The 19,697-nt window shown below is 37.2% G+C and overlaps 1 protein-coding gene across 1 annotated transcript in view; it reads left to right on the forward strand.

The window, feature by feature from the left end:
• The window catches only part of LRMDA (leucine rich melanocyte differentiation associated), a 937,287-nt gene that overhangs the window by 538,672 nt on the left and 378,918 nt on the right, over positions 1–19,697 (forward strand). Inside the window, exon 5 of the mRNA XM_074958646.1 lies at positions 2,502–2,628. Within this exon, the coding sequence (XP_074814747.1) occupies positions 2,502–2,628 (127 nt within the window). The remainder of the gene's footprint in view (positions 1–2,501; positions 2,629–19,697) is intronic.

Genomic DNA, 19,697 nt, shown 5'->3' on the forward strand with positions numbered 1-19,697 from the left:
TCCCCTGCAGAACCTCTGCCCCACTAGGAATCCAGAAAATACTTCTGTCCTGTGACACAATTGGCTATTTATTTTGTGGGGCCTTTCTTAGCTAAGGCCCTAATTCTGGAATATTTTTAAAAAAAACGGGGGTGAGAAAAGGAGAAAAATCTCTCTTAGAAACAATTCTGTTATAAGTTTAAGTTCTCTTAAAATGATAGAGAGACTGACGTTTAGGGCTGTGCTCCAAAGTCAGCAAAAATGACAGGGCTGTCTTCATCTGTTGTCAGTTTTGTTGCTGCCTGCTTTTTGATGGCATCTTTCATTCCATCATTAAACATTTGCTGATTTTCTAATACTGATGTTTTCTTCACCTGAATATTCATCTTTTCTCACCCTACACTTAGTGGGTGTCTTTGCTCATTTGGAGCTTTGCTCTTGACATATTATTTCCTTCTGTACATGTCTTCGTTTGAAAGAATCTGTTGTCATCCGAGCTTTTCTGCCAGTAACACAAGATGGATGTATTCTCTTCCAGGGAAAGATACGGGGCAGCAGAATGTCAGAAAGGACTGGAAGGGCACCCAGGAAAGATGGGAGGTGTCTGGGAGTATGGCAGTATCTCTAATATCTAGCTAAACCGAACAAATGGTCTGTCCTGGGACATGATCTACGTAGCAAACTGACTTGCTTACTTTATTATTATTATTCTATTATTATTATTTCACTGAAGTGCATAGGCTGATGATTCATATTAAAATTGTAGACCATTTTAATGTGTGTCAGTGAACATATTCAATCCACTTGTTAAAAAATTTACAAAGCCATTGCCTCAGAGGAAAGGTGTATATAGCTGAAAGGCTGCTTTGTAGAATTTTTTTTGTCTGGATGTAGAAAGGTTAAATAATTAATAAAAACATTAATGTAATGTGCATGAACTCTGTTAGTCTCACAACTTGGGACAAATTTGGAATCTCTTTGAGTTAATCATAGAACCATAGGGTTAGAAGGGACTGCAAGGGCCATCTAGCCTAACAAGATGCAGGATTTGTTCTGTTTAAGCCATCTAAGACAGATGACTATGCAGCCTCCTTTTGAAACCTACAGTGAAGGAGATTCCAGGACTGAGGAGTACTTGAAGGTAACTCTGACCTTTAAAATAATAACACTATTTTTCTCTTTAAAATATAGCCATATGCATTGTGCAAGGTTTTCTGGGACTTCTGGATGTGTGTGAGTTCTTTCAAATGCCAGAGGGAGTCAGTATGATTACCAGTTTGACTGACTGACTGATTTGGTGTTTATGGGAAGCAGCTAGGCATGGGGAATATTATCAATCACCTTTCCACCCCCTGCCAGGAAAGAGTCTGGCACTTCCTCCCTTTGCAGAGTCTGTTTCACATCTGGTTGACTGAATGTAAATAGCAGGTACTTGAAGTAGTTAGATATTATCACCTTCCATGGTTGTGTGTTTGGTTTTGCTTTTGATTCATGCCATGCTTTCTACTTCTGTATGTAAGGAGCCATCAGTATTTTTCAAGCCAATGAAGCTTTTGTTATCTGATCAAAACATGCAGTTACAGAGAACTAGCAATGGGACTAAACAAGAACTTTGAATCTGAACACCTGTCCAAAATTTGTGTGTGTGTGTAAGCGTGTGTGCGCACTTGAGAATCTAAACCTGAGCTAGGCTTAGATGAATGGGGCCCATATCAGTAACGAGACAAAACTGGAACTATACCTCCAAACTGTGGCAGGGTCAAAATTCCAATCTTGAAGCGAGATCCAAATTATATTGCTCAGTACCATCTCTAGATAAAGTCTTGTTTTTAATAAGACTCTTAAATGCCCTTTGATGCACAGCATACATCACTGTGTACCTTGGAATATTATCTTTAATGCAGGTGACTTTCTAGGGTATGTGATGAAAAGCTGGATCAAAAGCCTAATATACAATTTACCTGATGTTGCTAACAATGATGATTGTTGTATTTGTAGCAAAAGTCAATAAAAGTTTGAAGGTGAGTTTGTGACTGAAGACCTGAGCATTACAGAACTGCACAGCAGGTGGAGAAGATTTTGTTGGTTTTTTTTTTTTACATAACTCCATGCCCAAATTGTCCAGCAGGATATCGGATAACATTACACTTAACAAATTAAAATTTTTTTGGAAGCTGTGCTTATCAAAATCTCTCTATCTAGTCTCTGTATTTATGTTCTCAGAAAGCTGCCTTTTCCAATTTGGCCCATTCATGGGCGTGTCATACATCACATAATGCTTCATTTGGGTGTGCACCTACGGCAGAGTATCCCTGGTCCACTTAGTATTGCATTCACGAAGGGAAAATATCAGTTTCCTGACATAGACAAAGTAGAGTAGGCTAGATCAGAGGGAGTGGGTGAAAGGTTGGGGAAAGAAAGGTCATTTCAATTGTATATTTTTTTGAGTCATATAATTTGTGAAGATGGATTTGTACGTCAATGTGGATTTTAACCTTCAAACGTTTTGTCATTTCTTTTAGGTATTTTGTTCTGCACAAATTGACCAACCTGAAATTTCTTGATACTCGGAAAGTAACCAAATGGGAGCGTGAGGAAGCCTTGTTACGAGGTGCTTTCATGAAAGTGGTAAAGCCCGTGGATGCTAAGGTAGGAGACTAAATGGAGATTATAACATACACTGATCCCACTTGCCTACCACTTTTCAAATCAGAGAAAAGTAACTATGCATACCTTCGTTAAACAGTAATATATCTTTAAAACAAGTATTCTGAAAGGTTGGTTAAAGCTATGTCTAAGCAATGGACAGAGATCTTGTAGGCCACAGAACTGCTTATTGAGTCAGGTGTGGGACAAAAAAATCCTTAATCTGTATTTTCCAAGTTCAAAATTTTACTGTTAAATCTGATTAATGGACTGTAGTTGTTGCATCATAGTTGAAATGCTGGTTTGAATCATAACTAATCATAACTAATCAACACATACATGTTGCCAGGATCAAAAGATCTTTCTAAAGATCTATAACAACTCTGTGATATGTTAGAAAAGAAGGAAATTTTTCTGACGCTTTGTCCCCTGCCATGCATGTTGTACACAGATGTTGATCTCAGAGCTCACACCTATGGTGTTTATTGACCTTTAGTTGATACAATGTAATTTAATGTGGTGTCATATTAATGAGTGTTGACGGAGAGACAGTTTCTCTAATCTATGATTCAGACTCAAGCTTTCTCACACCAGTTGCCTCAAAATTGGGAAAATAGCGTGCCTTTGACTCAAACAGAATACAGATGTGATTTTTTTCCAGTTTGCCTTCTTTCATCATTGATCAGTACAAGATAACAGCACCCTTAGTATTTCAGTGTATTTGTAGCATTACAAATATCTCTCGAAATGATTAGCTATCTAAAATTCTTTTCAAGTTTATTAATCTGGTCGGTTTCTGCAGGCTGTTTTCTTCTCAAAAATACATCATCAATAATTTATTGCAGATTTCCAATAATGCTGAATAATAGTGCAGCAGCAATGGAATTACACTATATTTGATGGCGTAAGTGTTACTAGATAAATTCCTTATCACCAGTACAATTGCAGTAGATAGCAAATTAATTCAGATTGATTCATTTTATAACTACTAAAATGCTAACGGTTCTTATTCAGGCATAGGTTTGACATATTGTTTACTAAGTATCTTTAGCTATTTCAGCTTTTATAATACAGTGTGTAATAGATGAAATAATTTATTTCTAAGCTTTTTTGAAATGCTTCCTCACAGAGTATTCTTTACTAAATCCTGCAAAATTCAGCTGTTGAAATGTGTAAATTATGTTGTGCTTATGCCACTTGTTTTTTATAATTATTCTTTAAGTTTTAATCTAATGCTATTAACAGTTACATTCTTCATTTATAAATCTATCATTTGTGTTTCGACTAGTGCAGGAGAAAGTGGCAAGTTTGTGTTTGCTGTTAAACCAATTGCTAAGGGTAAGGTGCTTCTCATAGACAGGATCCAAACTCTATCCTTTGTATTACTAATTTAGACAACTGCGTAGTTTTGAATTAGTAGCCCTCTAAGTCTTAAAGGTAAAAAATACATTTATTTCAACAATTCTCTTCGCACAGTGTTAAAATTTAGTGTTGTTGAATTTTTTTTGAAAAAAAAATTGTTATAGAATTCAGAGTAACAGCCATGTTAGTCTGTATTCGCAAAAAGAAAAGGAGTACTTGTGGCACCTTAGAGACTAACCAATTTATTTGAGCATAAGCTTTCGTGAGCTACAGCTCACTTCATCGGATCCACAGTATGCATCCGATGAAGTGAGCTGTAGCTCACGAAAGCTTATGCTCAAATAAATTGGTTAGTCTTTAAGGTGCCACAAGTACTCCTTTTCTTGTTACAGAATTGCTGATGTTATCAAGCATGATAAAATACCTTTGTAAATGCTTTCTGATGGCATGAATAAATACCTGTAAGTGTGCTACAGAATTATCTTCATCATACAAAGTTATACACTATACAAATAACCACTTTGAAAATAAGCAACTGTAATTGAGTTTGAATATACATATAAAAACAAATAATTGCTCTGGGTGAATGTGTTTTACTATGGATGTTCAGACATATAATATGAAAGCATATTTTGCCTGGGTGGAACAGTTTGTAGATGCTGTGTGTGTGTATATATTTAGAGATACACTACACATATACAAATACAGTGAAAACCATTAAAAGGAACATTTTCCCACGAGTTTCCACAAAAATGGTACTCTAGAATGGGAAATAACTGTGGTATCGCAGAAATCACGGTGTGATAATTATTGAGAAATTATGCTTTTTAGTGGCAACCGTTATGTGTATATACAAGTATATATGGTACTCTCCTGTTTATTTGAATGGCCTGGGGGTATCTGAAAGTTTCGGGTAACTGGGCATTCGGATAAATGGAAGTACTATTAACTACGTAGGACTATAAGGGAGGCACACTGCATTTGGATAACTAGGATTTTGGATAAAGGGAATTAATTATACTGTACATGGGTGGGGGCAAGTATAATCATAGGACTAGAAAGGACCTCGAGAGGTCATCTAGTCCAGTCCCCTGCACTCATGGCAGGACTAAGTATTATCTAGACCATCCCTGACAGGGTGTTTGTCTAACCTGCTCTTAAAAATCTTCAACGATGGAGATTCCACAACCTCCCTAGGCAACTTATTCCAGTGCTTAACCACCCTGACAATTAGGAAGTTCTTCCCAATGTTCAGCCTAAACAGACCATGTTGAGGTTTAAGCCCATTGTTTTTTGTCTTATCCTCAGGGGTTAAGGAGAATAATTTTTCTCCCTCTTCCTTGTAATGACCTTTTATGTACTTGAAAACTGGCACCATGTGCCCTCTGAGCCTTGTCTTCTCCACATTAAACAAACCCAGTTTTTTTAGTCTTGCCTCATAGATGATGTTTTCTAGACCTTTAATCATTTTTGTTGCTCTTCTCTGGACTTTCTCCAATTTGTCCACATCTTTCCAAAAATGTAACGCCCAGAAATAGACACAGTACTCCAGTTAAGGCCTAATCAGCGTGGAGTAGAGCGGAAACATTGCTACTTGTGTCTTGTTTACAACGTTCTGCTAATACATCCCAGAATGATGTTTGCTTTTTTTGCAGCAGTGTTATGCTGTTGACTCATATTTAGCTTGTGATAATTAGCGGAATTGGAATGTGTTGTGAGGGTTTGAATAGATGCCATATGAAAATATTTTCCTGAGTATTGTAGTACACTGAACCTGTTAGATTTATTTTTCATAACAAAATCAAATTTGAAGTTTGGTTTCTTTCATTATGGTAAGCAGGAAATAGGAAAATGTACTCGGCAAAAAACAAACAAAAAAAACCAAAGCAGATTGATAAACTGGAAGAGGCTGTGATGTGTCATTTTATTCTTTCCATAAAATATGTGGGAGAGCAGAATGACCCACTGAGAACAACACCAGAAATGAGAATAAAGTCAGGACATTTTCATCCAACCCGCTTTTATTTACACAAATGCAGAAGTATCTGGCAATCACAAGTCTTCGCAAAGTCATAAATATTTTATATTGTATAAATTCCTATACTTAAATTTATGTCTCAGGTTTTTATTTTTTTAACAAGACGCTGCACTTTCTTGTGCTTTGCTTCATTTCATCCTTTGTTGTTTAAAATGCATCTGTTTGTGATGTGACTCTCTGATAGAGAGATGCAGTCATTCATTAGAAAACAGTTTAACGTTACAATGCACTGTTCCATCTCTCCATGTAAAGTGAGCTAAACTTCATTACTCTGTGATGTTTTTATTTTCCTCTGTCAAAATATTGAATGTTGTCTCATGCTTGATTTTAATAAAAATCTTGTAAGCCTGGCTAGATACGGGGCATTGAGCCAGATGAGGAAGCCTCATTTAATGACCAGACTGTGACCTCATTTCACTGGCATAAGTGTAGATCAAAGTGGAAGATGCCTGTCCAGTGTGAAGTATGTTGCTGGGCATGACAGCACTTCACATCAGAACGACAGCTTAAGAATACGACAGTCAAAATTGCTTAATTATGTCCCAGCTTTGTAATTATTCATCCCTGCTCCTGCAAAGAGCTCAGTTGTCATTTCTTTGACATAATTATTTAAAGCTGTACCCTCCTCCTCTTTATAGCTTGACTATGAATTTTGCTACCAAGTGTTTCATCTTTAAGAATTTAAAAATGCAAAACAGGGCAGGGTTAAATGGGCATAGTTGAAAATGCGCATTTGAGGATTCCCCCTGTTTGTACATTGCTTATGAGCATGAATAAACAAAATGAATGGATGAAGCATCAGAAAACTGGTTATATTAGTTTTGAAAAAAGCTTACCTGCTAATTTAATTCTTCATCCAGTTTGTATCACATTGGTTACAGTTTTATATACAGACATACTGTAGACATACATCCCCACACTCACGGAGTGTGTGTATGTATATACATATAAATCTTAGTTAATGACAAATCTATATACACCATATTTTAGGATACCGTGCGTAGTATTATGTTTATTTTTCGCAATGTATGCATTTGTCTATTCTAGCAAATTGCCAGTGAAACCAACACTTCTTTGTTTCCCTTACTGCATTTTAACTTTATAGTTTTCTCAGTTATGCTTATAGTAACGGATAATGTGAAGAGGACGCACATGAGTAAGTCTTGTGATTTAAGCGTGTTGGACCAAATACTCTGCTGGTATGAATCAGCGTAGCCCCAATGACGTGACTTCACATCCATGGAGCTATATCAATTTACTCCAACTGAGCACCTGGCCCATTATGCTCAAAAGATTGAAATTCATTTATTTTTAAATGGCTTTTATTTTGTGATTATTTTTCAAATATTTTACTCTTCACACTGTAGTCTCAAAACCTGACATAGATTGCTTTTTGTAAATACCTAAAGGAAGCTAATTAAGCAACAAGGCAGGTTGAGGTTATGGCTGTATTTCATAGGATGAGGTCATCTAACTTGTGTTCACACTGTGCTGTTTTGATACCCATCTTCTATAGGGAGGTGAAATGTTATTTTATTATGTTAGGAAAAGTAGATATTTAGAAATGCAGCTAACACCAGCTTAGCTAAGCAAAAACTGCAGTACCTGTTAGTTTTTGATCACTATCGGTGTTTTCATGTTGCTTACCACCCACAAGGTATATTATTTTGCTACCCTAATAGTTTTATCATCTATTTTCTCTAAAGCCATTAAAATCAAATCATACATGAAGGGACATTTGAGTGATTATACTATATGCTGTATAGGTATAAACAAATGGTTACTAGTAAAGTCACTCAAATGTCCCTTCATGTATGATATATATATAGATAGATAGATATAGATGATATCGCTGTATAAAATAATGCTTCTAAGAATGGAGGCACAGTTCTTTGCTTGGATATGTGGCATCTGTCTTAATTTGTCTCATGCGCCTTTTTTTTCTTGAATCAGAGAAGTTGGTCATTTATAAAAATAGTAAAAGATACATTAAAATGGGGCCATTTGGAAACCTTTTTCCCCCTTATGCATGCTCATTATTTGTATTTTAACAAACCTTCCTAGGATTCATTGCATATGGACCTAGCACATAGCATCTACACTAGCTACAGAGTTAAGGGCTCTGAAGGTGTCATAACCATACAGCTAAGGGTAGCTTAGAATTCCTCCTTACCTGTAAGGGGTTAAGAAGCTCAAATAACCTGGTTGGCACCTGACCAAAAGGACCAATGGGGAAACATGTCAGGGTTCCCTTCCCACTCTGAACTCTAGGGTACAGATGTGTGGACCTGCATGAAAGACCCCCTAAGTTTATTTCTACCAGCTTAGGTTAAAAACTTCCCCAAGGCACAAATCCTTCCTTGTCCTTGGATGGGTACTGCTGCCACCACCAAGTGAGTTAGACAAAGATTCAGGAAAAGAACCACTTGGAGTTCCTGTTTCCTTAAAATATTCCCCCAAGCCCTACACCCCCTTTCCTGGGGAAGGCTTGACAATAATATGCTTACCAATTGGTACAGGTGAACACAGACCCATACCCTTGGATCTTAAGAACAGTGAAAAATCAATCAGGTTCTTAAAAGAAGAATTTTATTTAAAGAAAAGGTAAAAGAATCACCTCTGTAAAATCAGGATGGTAAATACTTTACAGAATAACAAAAGATTCAAAAACACAGAGGAACCCCCTCTAGCTTTAGTTCCAAAGTTAGAGAAAAAAAAAAAGCAGGTATAAACCTCCCTCTAGCAAAAGGAAAATTCACAAGTTGAAAACAAAAGGTAATCTAACACACCCTGCCTTATTTACTTACTCTTTCTGCAATATTGAGACTCATTTTAGGATGATTTTAAGAGGAGTTTTCTGACCTGATGCTTCTCTGCTTCCCCAGAGAACACACCAAAAAAAAGAGCACAAAGCAAGCCTTCCCCGCTCCCCTCCCCCCCCCCACCGATTTGAAAGTATCTTCTTTCCCCATTGGTCCTTTTGATCAGGTGCCAACCAGGTTATTTGAGCTTCTTACCCCCTTACAGGTAAGGAGAAATTCTAGGCTACCCTTAGCTGTATGGTTATAACAAAAGGAGTTAAGATCTGTTGTGTCAGTGAAGTGCCAGCTAGTTAAGAACTCTCTCTAAGTGATCCTTGACACAATAGACTGTAAAAGTTTCTTCTCGTCCATTGTGTCAGAATTCCATGTCTTAAAATGGTAAGCAGCCACAGATTTAAGACTCCCAACTAGACTGTGATGCAGTAAATAATAATGGCTTCAAAGAAGACATTGCAGTAAGTCATGTTACAATCAGACATACTGAAGCATCCATCATATACAGTTTCAGAAGTCCCTAAATATATACTTAAACAAGAGACCATAACACAGTGTTCGGTCAATAGTCCATGTACAGCAATATAGGGTATAAAGAGTACTTAACTCTTTGATTGTAAAAAAAAAAAATCCCCAAATACTTCTCACGTGGCAAACTACAGTGGTTTGCAAGGAGTCCTTATTGTCTTTTATGTCAAAGATCTACATCGAGTAATAGTGACGCTTGCCTGGACCAAGACCAACTTGGTGTCTATTTTAAATTTGTCATTTTAAAATATTTCACTGTTAAAACAAAAACACAGTTAAAAATACAAATTAAATCTAGCCACAGAAAATGTTTTGCAGTAATGTTAAAGGTATGAGTTAGAGCATTTAGGAACACTGTACAGAAAACATCATGCTGTAATGGTCTCCAAATAGTGAATCAACTTACTTACCTTACCTATGACAATACTGAGGCGTAGCAGGGCTGAGTTAAGGAGGCAGTGTCACCCTTAACTGGGAATTCCCTTGCTTTTGTAGCTTTAAATCAGATTAATGTATTTTAATGCTCCCATAGGAAGTGTGTGTTAAACATAAGGACTTTTTCCTAATTAACCAGAAATTATTTTGCTGACATAAGAACATTAAAATTCAAGAAAATCCTACTCACTAAAAACATATATTTATGCCCTTTTTCTCCATTACTGGCACACCTTGGAAGTTTGATCTCTGTAGATGATTCTTCTTGATTTCTGTCTGTACCATTTAAGTGAATTATCAGGAATACTTAAAACAAAACAAAGAAAGAGAAATAGGCTGGTGCACCTGCTGGGTCTTCTGTCCTTTTAACTGCTGTTACCAGTGTTGGTTGTACCGAACATAGGTGCATGCTGCTGGTGTGGCCAGTCTAGTTGCTATTAGTCTACAACCACTAATAGTCCCAGAGACTTTCAACACTACAGCGACCTGCTAGCTCAGGTACTAGTAAATGCCCATTTTAGTAAAGCCCATTTGCAATTAAAAGCAAGACAAAGGGCTCACAACTCATTAGAGGAAAGCAAAGTATGGTGATGGCAAAATAAAAACCTTTGGGCATGCAGTTGGAATAGAATTGAAGAACTGTACAAGTAGCATTTATAGAGGATCAAAATAGTTTGGTATTTGATCTTGTGTAGACACAAATTTGAGGGATGGTTAGTAGAGGGGGTAAGTATCATAACACTGGCACCTTTGGCTGATACTAAAACGCCAATGAAAGTAATGTAATATATTAACCGAGTACTCGTTTGTTGACTTCTGTAATGATTATAGGCTAAGAAGTAAAATAGTCCTAATTCGCCAAGCCAACAACACTCAATGGAAAAAAAATGAATGTGTAAATGAAGTTGGCATTCCAACATATCTGTTGTTCCCTCCTCATAGTAGAGACCCTAAGGCACAATCCTGGACCCTGTGCCCAGTAGGAGAAAACAAATTGTATGTAGGAATGCTCTTCTGGAGTCAGAGGATGGAACCCTCTCCGTTCCCTTCTATCCAGGCTACAAGGTTTCAGCAGAGCTGCTTTACATCCGCTAACAGAGACTCAAGCCTGCATGGCTAGACAATATACCTAGCTTTAAGTGAGGGATTTTGGAGAGTAGATCTGTGTATCCAGCCACTGTTACCCCAGATACCCTCACTGTGCACTATAGTACATGGAGTGCTCTGTAGTGAACAGCCTTTGCTTGTGCTGGAAGATTTGGCCTGCACATTACTGGTGCTCTCATCTGTGTATTCAGGTAATAAACTATGATAAAAGCACACCATTGCCAAACTCAGGCATTCAAAAATCATGATCCAGGCCTCAAAAGCTGTTGAGATTATTTTGGGTTCTTTGTCTCCTGGTTTCTGAGTCCTTTTGGGTCATGTGTGTCACACTTTCAAGTTTTTCTGCACAACTGAGGACTGGGAATTTGCTTTTTATGTTATTTTTTTGGAGTTGAAATCATATTCATGTGATTCAGGAAAGTGGGGCTTTAAGAAAACCCCCAATATTGCCAAAGTTGGAGAGCATCAACTTTTAAGCCAAAATTATGGGTTAAGTTTGAAGTTTTTGACAAGGAATAAATGAATCGAAAATATTGGACCTGCCATCCCTACCAATCTGAAATGAAACTAATTAGAGAGGAAGGATGATCTGGTGGCTAAAGCACTGGAATGAGAGTCAGGAGATCAGGGTTCTGCTTCTGGCTTTGCTACAGATTTCCTGTATTACCTTGCACAAGTCATTTAAACTGTTGTTGTGCCTCATCTTATCCTTTGTCTTGTCCATTTAGACGGTAAACTCTTTGGGGCAGGGCCCATTTATTATGAAGGCACTCTTACTCTGTTTGCAGCCTTTGCCATGAGATTTTCAACAGGGAATTTTTTTCTTTCTCATCATTGGGCCCAGACTAGAGTTTAGAAGTTGTTTTCTCGTAACCCTACTGGTCTGTTTGTGTTTTGGTCTGTGGTAGATTACGAGATATCTTGTCTTAAAATGATGTCATTTTTATGTCATTTTTTGCTTTTTTTTTTTTAATCCGTGCATTATTTCAGTAACACTTTTGAGAATTGCATCACTTGAATACCAATGATAGTTACAGTATTTGAACATTGGGGTTCCAAATTCTCATTTAACATAGTACACTAGTTTTTAGCTCTGTCAATTCTTTAGATCAATAGCTACTAATATTCTGTTAGCATTTAACTAGGAGGGGGAAAGCAAGCTAGGGGGAAGTGACCTACCACAGCTACAAAGAATTGTTTTATGTGACTAGAAAGATGAAATTACCAACCTTTGAGTACTATAAATTTGTAGACATCATGATTCACGGTATCTTTGAGGTTAGCTGTGGAGGAGGAAAAAGCCCAAACCCACAAACTTGACAATAGTTAAACAGCTGGTGTGCTGAGATCACTGCCTATCATGCTGAGCAGTAAGTCTCACTTTTTCTTGTGTTCCCCTGTCTGTTTGTTTGTACCCACCTGTTGTCTCTTGTTTTGTAGTTAATCTGTAAGCTCTTTGGGGCAGGGACTGTCTTTTTATTATGTATTTGTACAGTGTGTGGTACAATGAGGTTCTGGTCTGTGACTCAGACTCCGATACAGTACCACCATGAAAATACATGGTTCATAATAGATCAGAATTAAAAGTAGTATTTAACTCCCTTTTTTTAGCTCTTTAGAAAATTTTAAATAGCAAATCTTGGGCTCATGTGTAACTTTAATTCCTTCCAGATATATTGCATGAGGAAATAGTAATTTATGAGTCCATGTGTCTTCCAGCAGAACATTTCTGCAGCAGCGTGTGCTGTTGCAGTTAAAAAGTACAGCTTATATCTGTTACTCAAGTTCATTTCAAAAGAAGAAATTGTTCAGCACTGAAAATTATGCTAAGAGTGCATACTGGAATGGATCTTATTCATTTGCCAAAAACAGCAGAAGAGTCAATAAAAATTGTCATGGCAAGTAACATTGAAAATTGTGTAGGTTATTATACAGTTGAGGGCTCAGTCACAAATCTTCAGTAAGCAGGTGTGGTACCATACAACATGACATATTGCACAAAGACTGCATATTGATGCATAAGCGACAATACCATGACTTGGTGTCAGAAAGCAGGATAGAGTCTGAGATTTGCACTAGAGGATGCAAAACAAATGATTTTTACTATTCTATTGGTCCCAGAGCGATCAGAAAATACATCCAAAATGTAAACCAATGTCATCTTAGAATGACCAAAATTTTAAATAATAACCTCTAAACTTACACTACCAGTGGGGTGAAGCTCAGCAGCTGTTCGATAGCTCACTGCAAGTATTGCTATATAGTTTAGGACAGGTTGGATACATGAATACTGTAAGACAAGTAAAACTTGATACTGCACATATATATTAAGACCTTGGTCGTGTAACTGGATTTGCTAGCTCAGACCCTTGCACACATGCAGAACTCCACTGATGATGATAGGAGTCCTTGTCATCAGATCCAGTTATAGGATCAGGGACTAAATTTGTCGGTGGGTATGCACTGGTTCTTATTGGCTCAAAATTCTGTCATTATTCATATGGTGTCATAGATCTTCACAGTGCATTATGAACATAAGAAGAAACGCTATCCCTGGCCAAGGATCTTATAGTCTATTATATACAGTTACAAAGTATTGAGAGAGACCATGCTGTGGTGAAAAAACTGTGGAGGAGAGAGGGAAACAGTCCACAGACAGCAATTCTAGCTTTTTTAAAAAACGTGGCTTTTAAAAATCCAGTCATTGGCAAAAGGGGGATGACAATGGGGAGAAACAAGGCAGAGATAAGTGTTGCAATGCAAGATGGAGGGACTGAGTTTTTAAGGGTGCCTTTAAAGGAAGTAGGTGGATTGCGCGGGAGGAGAGAGGATGTTCCAAGTGTATGGGATGGTGACTGGGAAACAAGGTATGATGCTGTGAGAAACAGACAACTCCCAAGAATAATGGAGATGATAGGGTGGACAATGTACAAAGTGGAATATAAGAAAATGACGACAGTAGAAATGTAGATAGGAGCAGAGTTATGGAGAACCTGGGAAGTAAGGAAGATGATTTAGGATGTGATTCAAGAGGAGACAGGAAGTTGGTAAACGGACTCAAAGAGGAGAGAAACACAGTTACAATGAAGAGAGAGAAGATGATGTTTGTAGTGGTGTGTTATATGCATGGGAGAGATGAGAGGTCATGTGGCCAGAGAAGAAGAGCCTGCAGTCATTGGGGCAAGAGATGACTGATGAGTTTTTAACAGTGGGGATAGAGATGAAGGTATGGTGATGCTAAAGTGGCAAAGGAACATAGTCTTCTACATCTAACCTGGTTTATCTCCACCTGACATGAGAGGAAGAATAGACTCTTGAAGATTAGACAATTGTGTTATGGAGGAGGAGAGGGACTTTTCTTCACTGTTTATTTTCATAGTGATGTTTCTTGAAAGACTAATATATTGTAGCTCTTTTTGAAAGTTATTTTGATTGGATTTCAATATCCAATACTTGCGTCCAAGACACATTATGGAAATGAAGTCTCTTTCCAAGGACTTGGGCTTTCTTTTTATTTGTTTCTGACTCATAGAATCAAGGTCCTTTTAGTCTGTGATGATTCAATGGCATTAGGGGTGTTAATCCCAGAGCCCTGGCCAAATCCCAATGCAGGTAATTACATTCTGTCTCCCTAGATTTCTCTGCAGTTTTAATGTACTATGGCATTGTTTTTACGTTTTGTCCTAAACTGTTATGTAGTGTTGCAGTGTGCTATTTAACCAGTTGCTGATGTGTACCTCAAAGTTGGCTGTATTTCAGTGGTAGGTGAATTGATTCCTACATAAGGCTTATTAAATATTTGTAAAACACTTTGAGATTCTCTGGCGAAAGGCACTCTAGGCATTGTTCATCATTTAAAATACATTTAAATGAAGATGGTAACTTGACAACTTGTTTGCTACCTTTGTTTTAATTTTTCTGCTCTCGGATTTGTTATATTTCCCATCTGTTAAGATTGTCTGGAAATTGTGAGATCTTTCGGTATGGAACCCAGTACAATGTCACCAATGTATCCATGACAATAGCATCCTCTAGACATTATCAGACTCTTTGGGTTTAGAACGTGGATGTTTGTCCAGTATTCCACCTATTCACCTAATTTAACTACGTTATTCTAGGGACTCTTGATACGTAGTCACTGGGGGTGAAATCCTGGCCCCCTTAAGACCAGGCAGAATTCTCATTGATTTTAGAGGATTCATGATTTCAGCCCATAAGTTTTTGTTTTTCGCTTGTTGTAGGTAGGATGAGACACGGTATCAATATGGCTAGGTTCTACTTTAGTTCTTAATTCTGAGAGAAGCTCACATGATTGGATTTTGTTTGCAGAAGACATCACAGGCAAGCATAGGAATTTCTTTGTATGTCATAATCTTGATTAAAGAAAAGTTAGTTCTATTTCAAAGACACTTTTAATATGACATTTGTGGGACTCGGGACTGGTTCATCTCTGTATTCTTTCTCCCCCATGCTGGTGCTTTCCCTGGATTTTGAGGCATGTTGATCCTGAACATTCCCTAAATGGTTGCCCATAGCTACAGTTAGAGCGGTATTCTTAAGTGCAGAGGTACACACATTGTTTACAAACCCTGAGGAAAGCTGATGTAATTTCGCAATTAGACATCATGGCCTTATTTCTTTTGGGAGATAAAATCGATGGCAAAACAACAATAAAAAACTACATGTATTTTGGTAAATGTGAAATATCTGGCTCAGAAGTTGAGAAAACTGTCATGGCTATGTTTTCATATCTCATTTGTTTTGACTGTGATGAGATATGATATGGCTGCCATAATAAGCTCTGCAGGGCATGTACACACTTTGTCTTAAATTGCCTTCATCATCCTACTGACCAACCAAGAAGGTCAGCAATTACTAGGGATTGCAGATGAGCCTGCTTGCAAGGGGCACTGGAAATGATAGCACAATTAGATATTATGTTTGCTTTTATGTTCTTTACAGTGGGGTGTCTTACAGTAACAGACAGGATGCTATCAATAAGGAGGCAATGCACTATAATTAGAGCTTTCTTTGATGTTAATTTGGCTAAGTTCACTGGCATTGTCACTGATAGCAATTATACCAAGTGTTTTCTGCAAGGGTATTTTAACATCATTTTATTTTTCCTGTGTCTTTTTAAATATGATAAGGTTTTTGGCTATATTCCTGGAACTGGAAATCATTATTTCTTACCAGCCCAGAGACTTAATACTGCCACGTATGATCTTAGCTTGAAGATTTTTCTAACTAGGAGAAGGAACCAAAGTGGGTTCCCTTATTGCTGCAGGGCTTCAATTGTTGTCCTGCTGTAGAATGAGGATTATATAATAATTTGTTCGTTCTTTATAATGTTCATGACTTGTAAGTCAATGAAGCCTCTCCCTTACATTTCTTTTTTGGTATCTTGAGTCTTTTTTCTCTAAACATTGGAAAATAACTGGAACCTAAACTTGTTGGGAGTTAGACCCAGAATTTTTTAGTCCCTCTCCCACACACTTCCTGCCTAGCCACTCCCTTTGTTTACTTTTCTGTTCTTTGTTTTCAGTCAGTCTTTTATGCTGCCTATTATTCCTGGAGCAGCCTACATAATATTGTGTTTCAAATGTCCACACTCTCTTCTGTTTGAAATCTCCACCTCTTGTAGCTCACATCTGCTCCAGAGCTGATCAAATATAATCTTCCTATGAAATGTACTTCATTCCTTTATGGTAATGACATTTGTACGTTCAATTTAAAAAGTCAGTAAAGAAACTGAAGTACAAACAGCTTTTGCTTTTTCTTGTCTTCAGGTAGTTGCACTCTCTAAAATACCCTATCTACCTCCTTTTATTTACTATTGTCCTCCATTGACCCTCCTGTGTCTGTCATTATTATGTCTGTAATAAAATTTTAGCTCCTGATCTTGGCAATTGTGTGCAGGTGGACTCTGATGTCAGTGGGGTTGTGCCCAGGGGCAGCAGACCACCAGCAAACAACAGGTTATAGGATCCGACCTTAAATTGTAAACCCAACAGGACAAGGCCCATGTCTTTATATTTGCATGTAAAATGCAATACAGTAGCACTGTGGTATGTAAGTAGCACATGTCACAGACCCTGGTTGTGATAGAGGTGTTCCGGAGTGGACTACTGCTTTTAATTTTGCTCTGTGAATTAGTTGAGTGAATCTCAAAATATTTGGAGCAGAAGACAATTAATATGTAATGTGGCTTGTATCCACCAAAATTTCGGGGCTCGCTTCCTGCTGCTCCAGCCTTGCATCTTGAGACATGCTCAGGCCAAATAACTTCAGATAAAACATGATGATCCTCCCCCAAAGCAGAGTCCAATGGTCCTGTATGACCTCTAGGAATGATAGGGATGATGCTACCACTGAACACACTCCAAAGCATCAGTCACTTTGTCTTCATTGAGGACAAAGACCATAACTAGTCCACAGGGCAAAAACAATTTGGTTGATAGGTTATTTTGGGGGGGGGGGGGAAGCTACTCATTTGCTTTTAAAAAGCACTATCCTTCTTCCCTCTCCCCCAGTCTAAAGCTGCCATTCTGAGAGTTTTTTAGGCCAATATAATTTTTTTAAGACATACGCAATGATAATGGCCCTTTCAGCTTATGTCTAAAAAGCTTCCATTACTTCTCTTTGGCAAAGAAAAGGGATGGGGAGAGATCAGGCTTGATATAAATGGATGTAAATTGATTCTCTTCATTGGGTTGCACCTGCTTCCACCAAGGCCAAATTTGGCCTAAAATCTCTGGTTCAGAGTCCAGAGGCTAGAGAGAGCTAGTGGCGGCCTCGTATTTTGTTGGAACGCAATGAAAATAAATGCATCAATTTTGTGCCTGGTTGCAGTGGTTAATGCCAGTTACAGTGCAAGCTAATCAGGCCTTTTACTGAATATCTAATTCCAGCTTCAATTTAAGTCAATAGAAGATTTTCCATTGAGTTCCATCTCTGGATGAAAAGTGTCATGATTTGCATGACTTTGGGTAAATTTCCCTTTCAGGAACAATTGACAGAAATTGGGCTTTATAGATAAAGAACTTGATTTGTATGAGATGCTGAGCACTCTTATTTCCTCTTTGAAGACACTTTGAGCTGAGAGTACTCAGTATTTCTCAGGTCTCCGGAGATATCTTACCCTGATTTATTTTGAAATTCATGTCCTAGTACGAAATGTACATAGCAAGACCTGTAAATCACACCCACCTCTGTGAGTTGATATTTATCTAATAAATGAAGAATGTTTCAAAAGTAGCAGTGTTTAAATATGCCATAATAAGGAACAATCAAAGTTTTATGAACTAGGATCACTTTTAGAGCCCCTTGATTTCAATGAGCATCTTTCTGTTGACTTCAAAAGGAAATCGATTGGGCCTTTAATTCTGCTTAAAATTTATTTTAAAAATGTTTACTGAAAATATATTTTTACACATGTATGTTTCTCATGCATCCATCATCACTGTATGTAGGTGTCAAATAAAAAAAAAAATCAGCGTTGTCCTACAAGAATATTATTCTCTGTTCTACCCGTGGTAGTGTGGTGACCCATAGATCATCTTTCCTCTGAAGGCGATATCTATGGTGTATTTTCTAAAGTATTAAATTACAGCTACCTTTGTGTTTCTAATTTATAGTCCAGAAGCTAATGGACATGAACCTTCATTTAATGTACATACAGCAAACTAGCATGTAAATCTTGCCCGGCCAAGTTTCACCAGCAATTGTATTTATTTAAGTTAAAATAAAAAAAAGAAGTAAATTCCTTTGAAAAACTAGCAGACGCTTCCCCCACCCCTTCCCACATTGTAAGACTAAATGTACAACTTTGTTCACATAACTGCTACAAACAGTTCACTATGTAGGCCAAATGCTCTCTAATGCAGTAAAATTAAGAAATAATATGCTTTGAAAGTGATTTATGAGTGTGGTTAAACTGCCAGATTTACAAAGAAATAGTTCAGATCTTGGGAAGCCTCAGGAGTCACGTCAAAAATGAATTTGACCATGATTTAAACTGCTACTTTTCTTACATGACATTTAATATGTGTACTTTGGAGGCCCATATGTCTTTAATAAAATAGCATTAAGTTTTAAATATAATATGAATGCAGTCAGTTTCTAAATTCATAACCTTTTCCACAACTCCAAAATGCTAACCAATAAGGGAGTCATACATGCAATAAAACATAAACCTTAGAAAATAGCTTTTTATTAAAACGGTTAGACAGTTGGCAGCTGTGTTGTAATGTAATAAATACTTGCAGCCAATATGGGTTTATCAGTCTTTGTTTACACTGTAAGCAACTGACCAGGCAACTAATTATAACTTGAAACCAAAGGTCAAAAAAAGGATTTATACTATGTCCAGTCAATGTATATTTGGTAGGTGACCCTTATAATGTTAAGAAAAGTAAGTTGTTTAATAAGGAAATGCTACAGTATGTTTCCCAGTTGTATTTGTACAGGGATATTCCATTTATTAGTGAGCTTATCCTTTAAGACTGTTCTGAAATGTGAAGTATTTCAGAAATTATGAAATATATTCACAATGTAAAGAATTTTAGTGTTTAGTAAATGGAGGCCAAGTAAGTTTAGCGTTTCATGAAAACAGAAATAAAGGAATCTGCTTTATACTGAATTTTATAGTTAATAATGAAAGAATGTTAACATTTTGATGGGTATTGCTTTGCAATACTAGATATTTAATTTATTTAAAATGATATTTCTTAAGAATATTTTTGAAACAAGGGCTTGTGATATCAAAACCAAATTTCCAAACAGTT

This window comes from Natator depressus, chromosome 7 (assembly GCF_965152275.1).
Source record: "Natator depressus isolate rNatDep1 chromosome 7, rNatDep2.hap1, whole genome shotgun sequence".
Taxonomy (NCBI): domain Eukaryota; kingdom Metazoa; phylum Chordata; order Testudines; family Cheloniidae; genus Natator; species Natator depressus.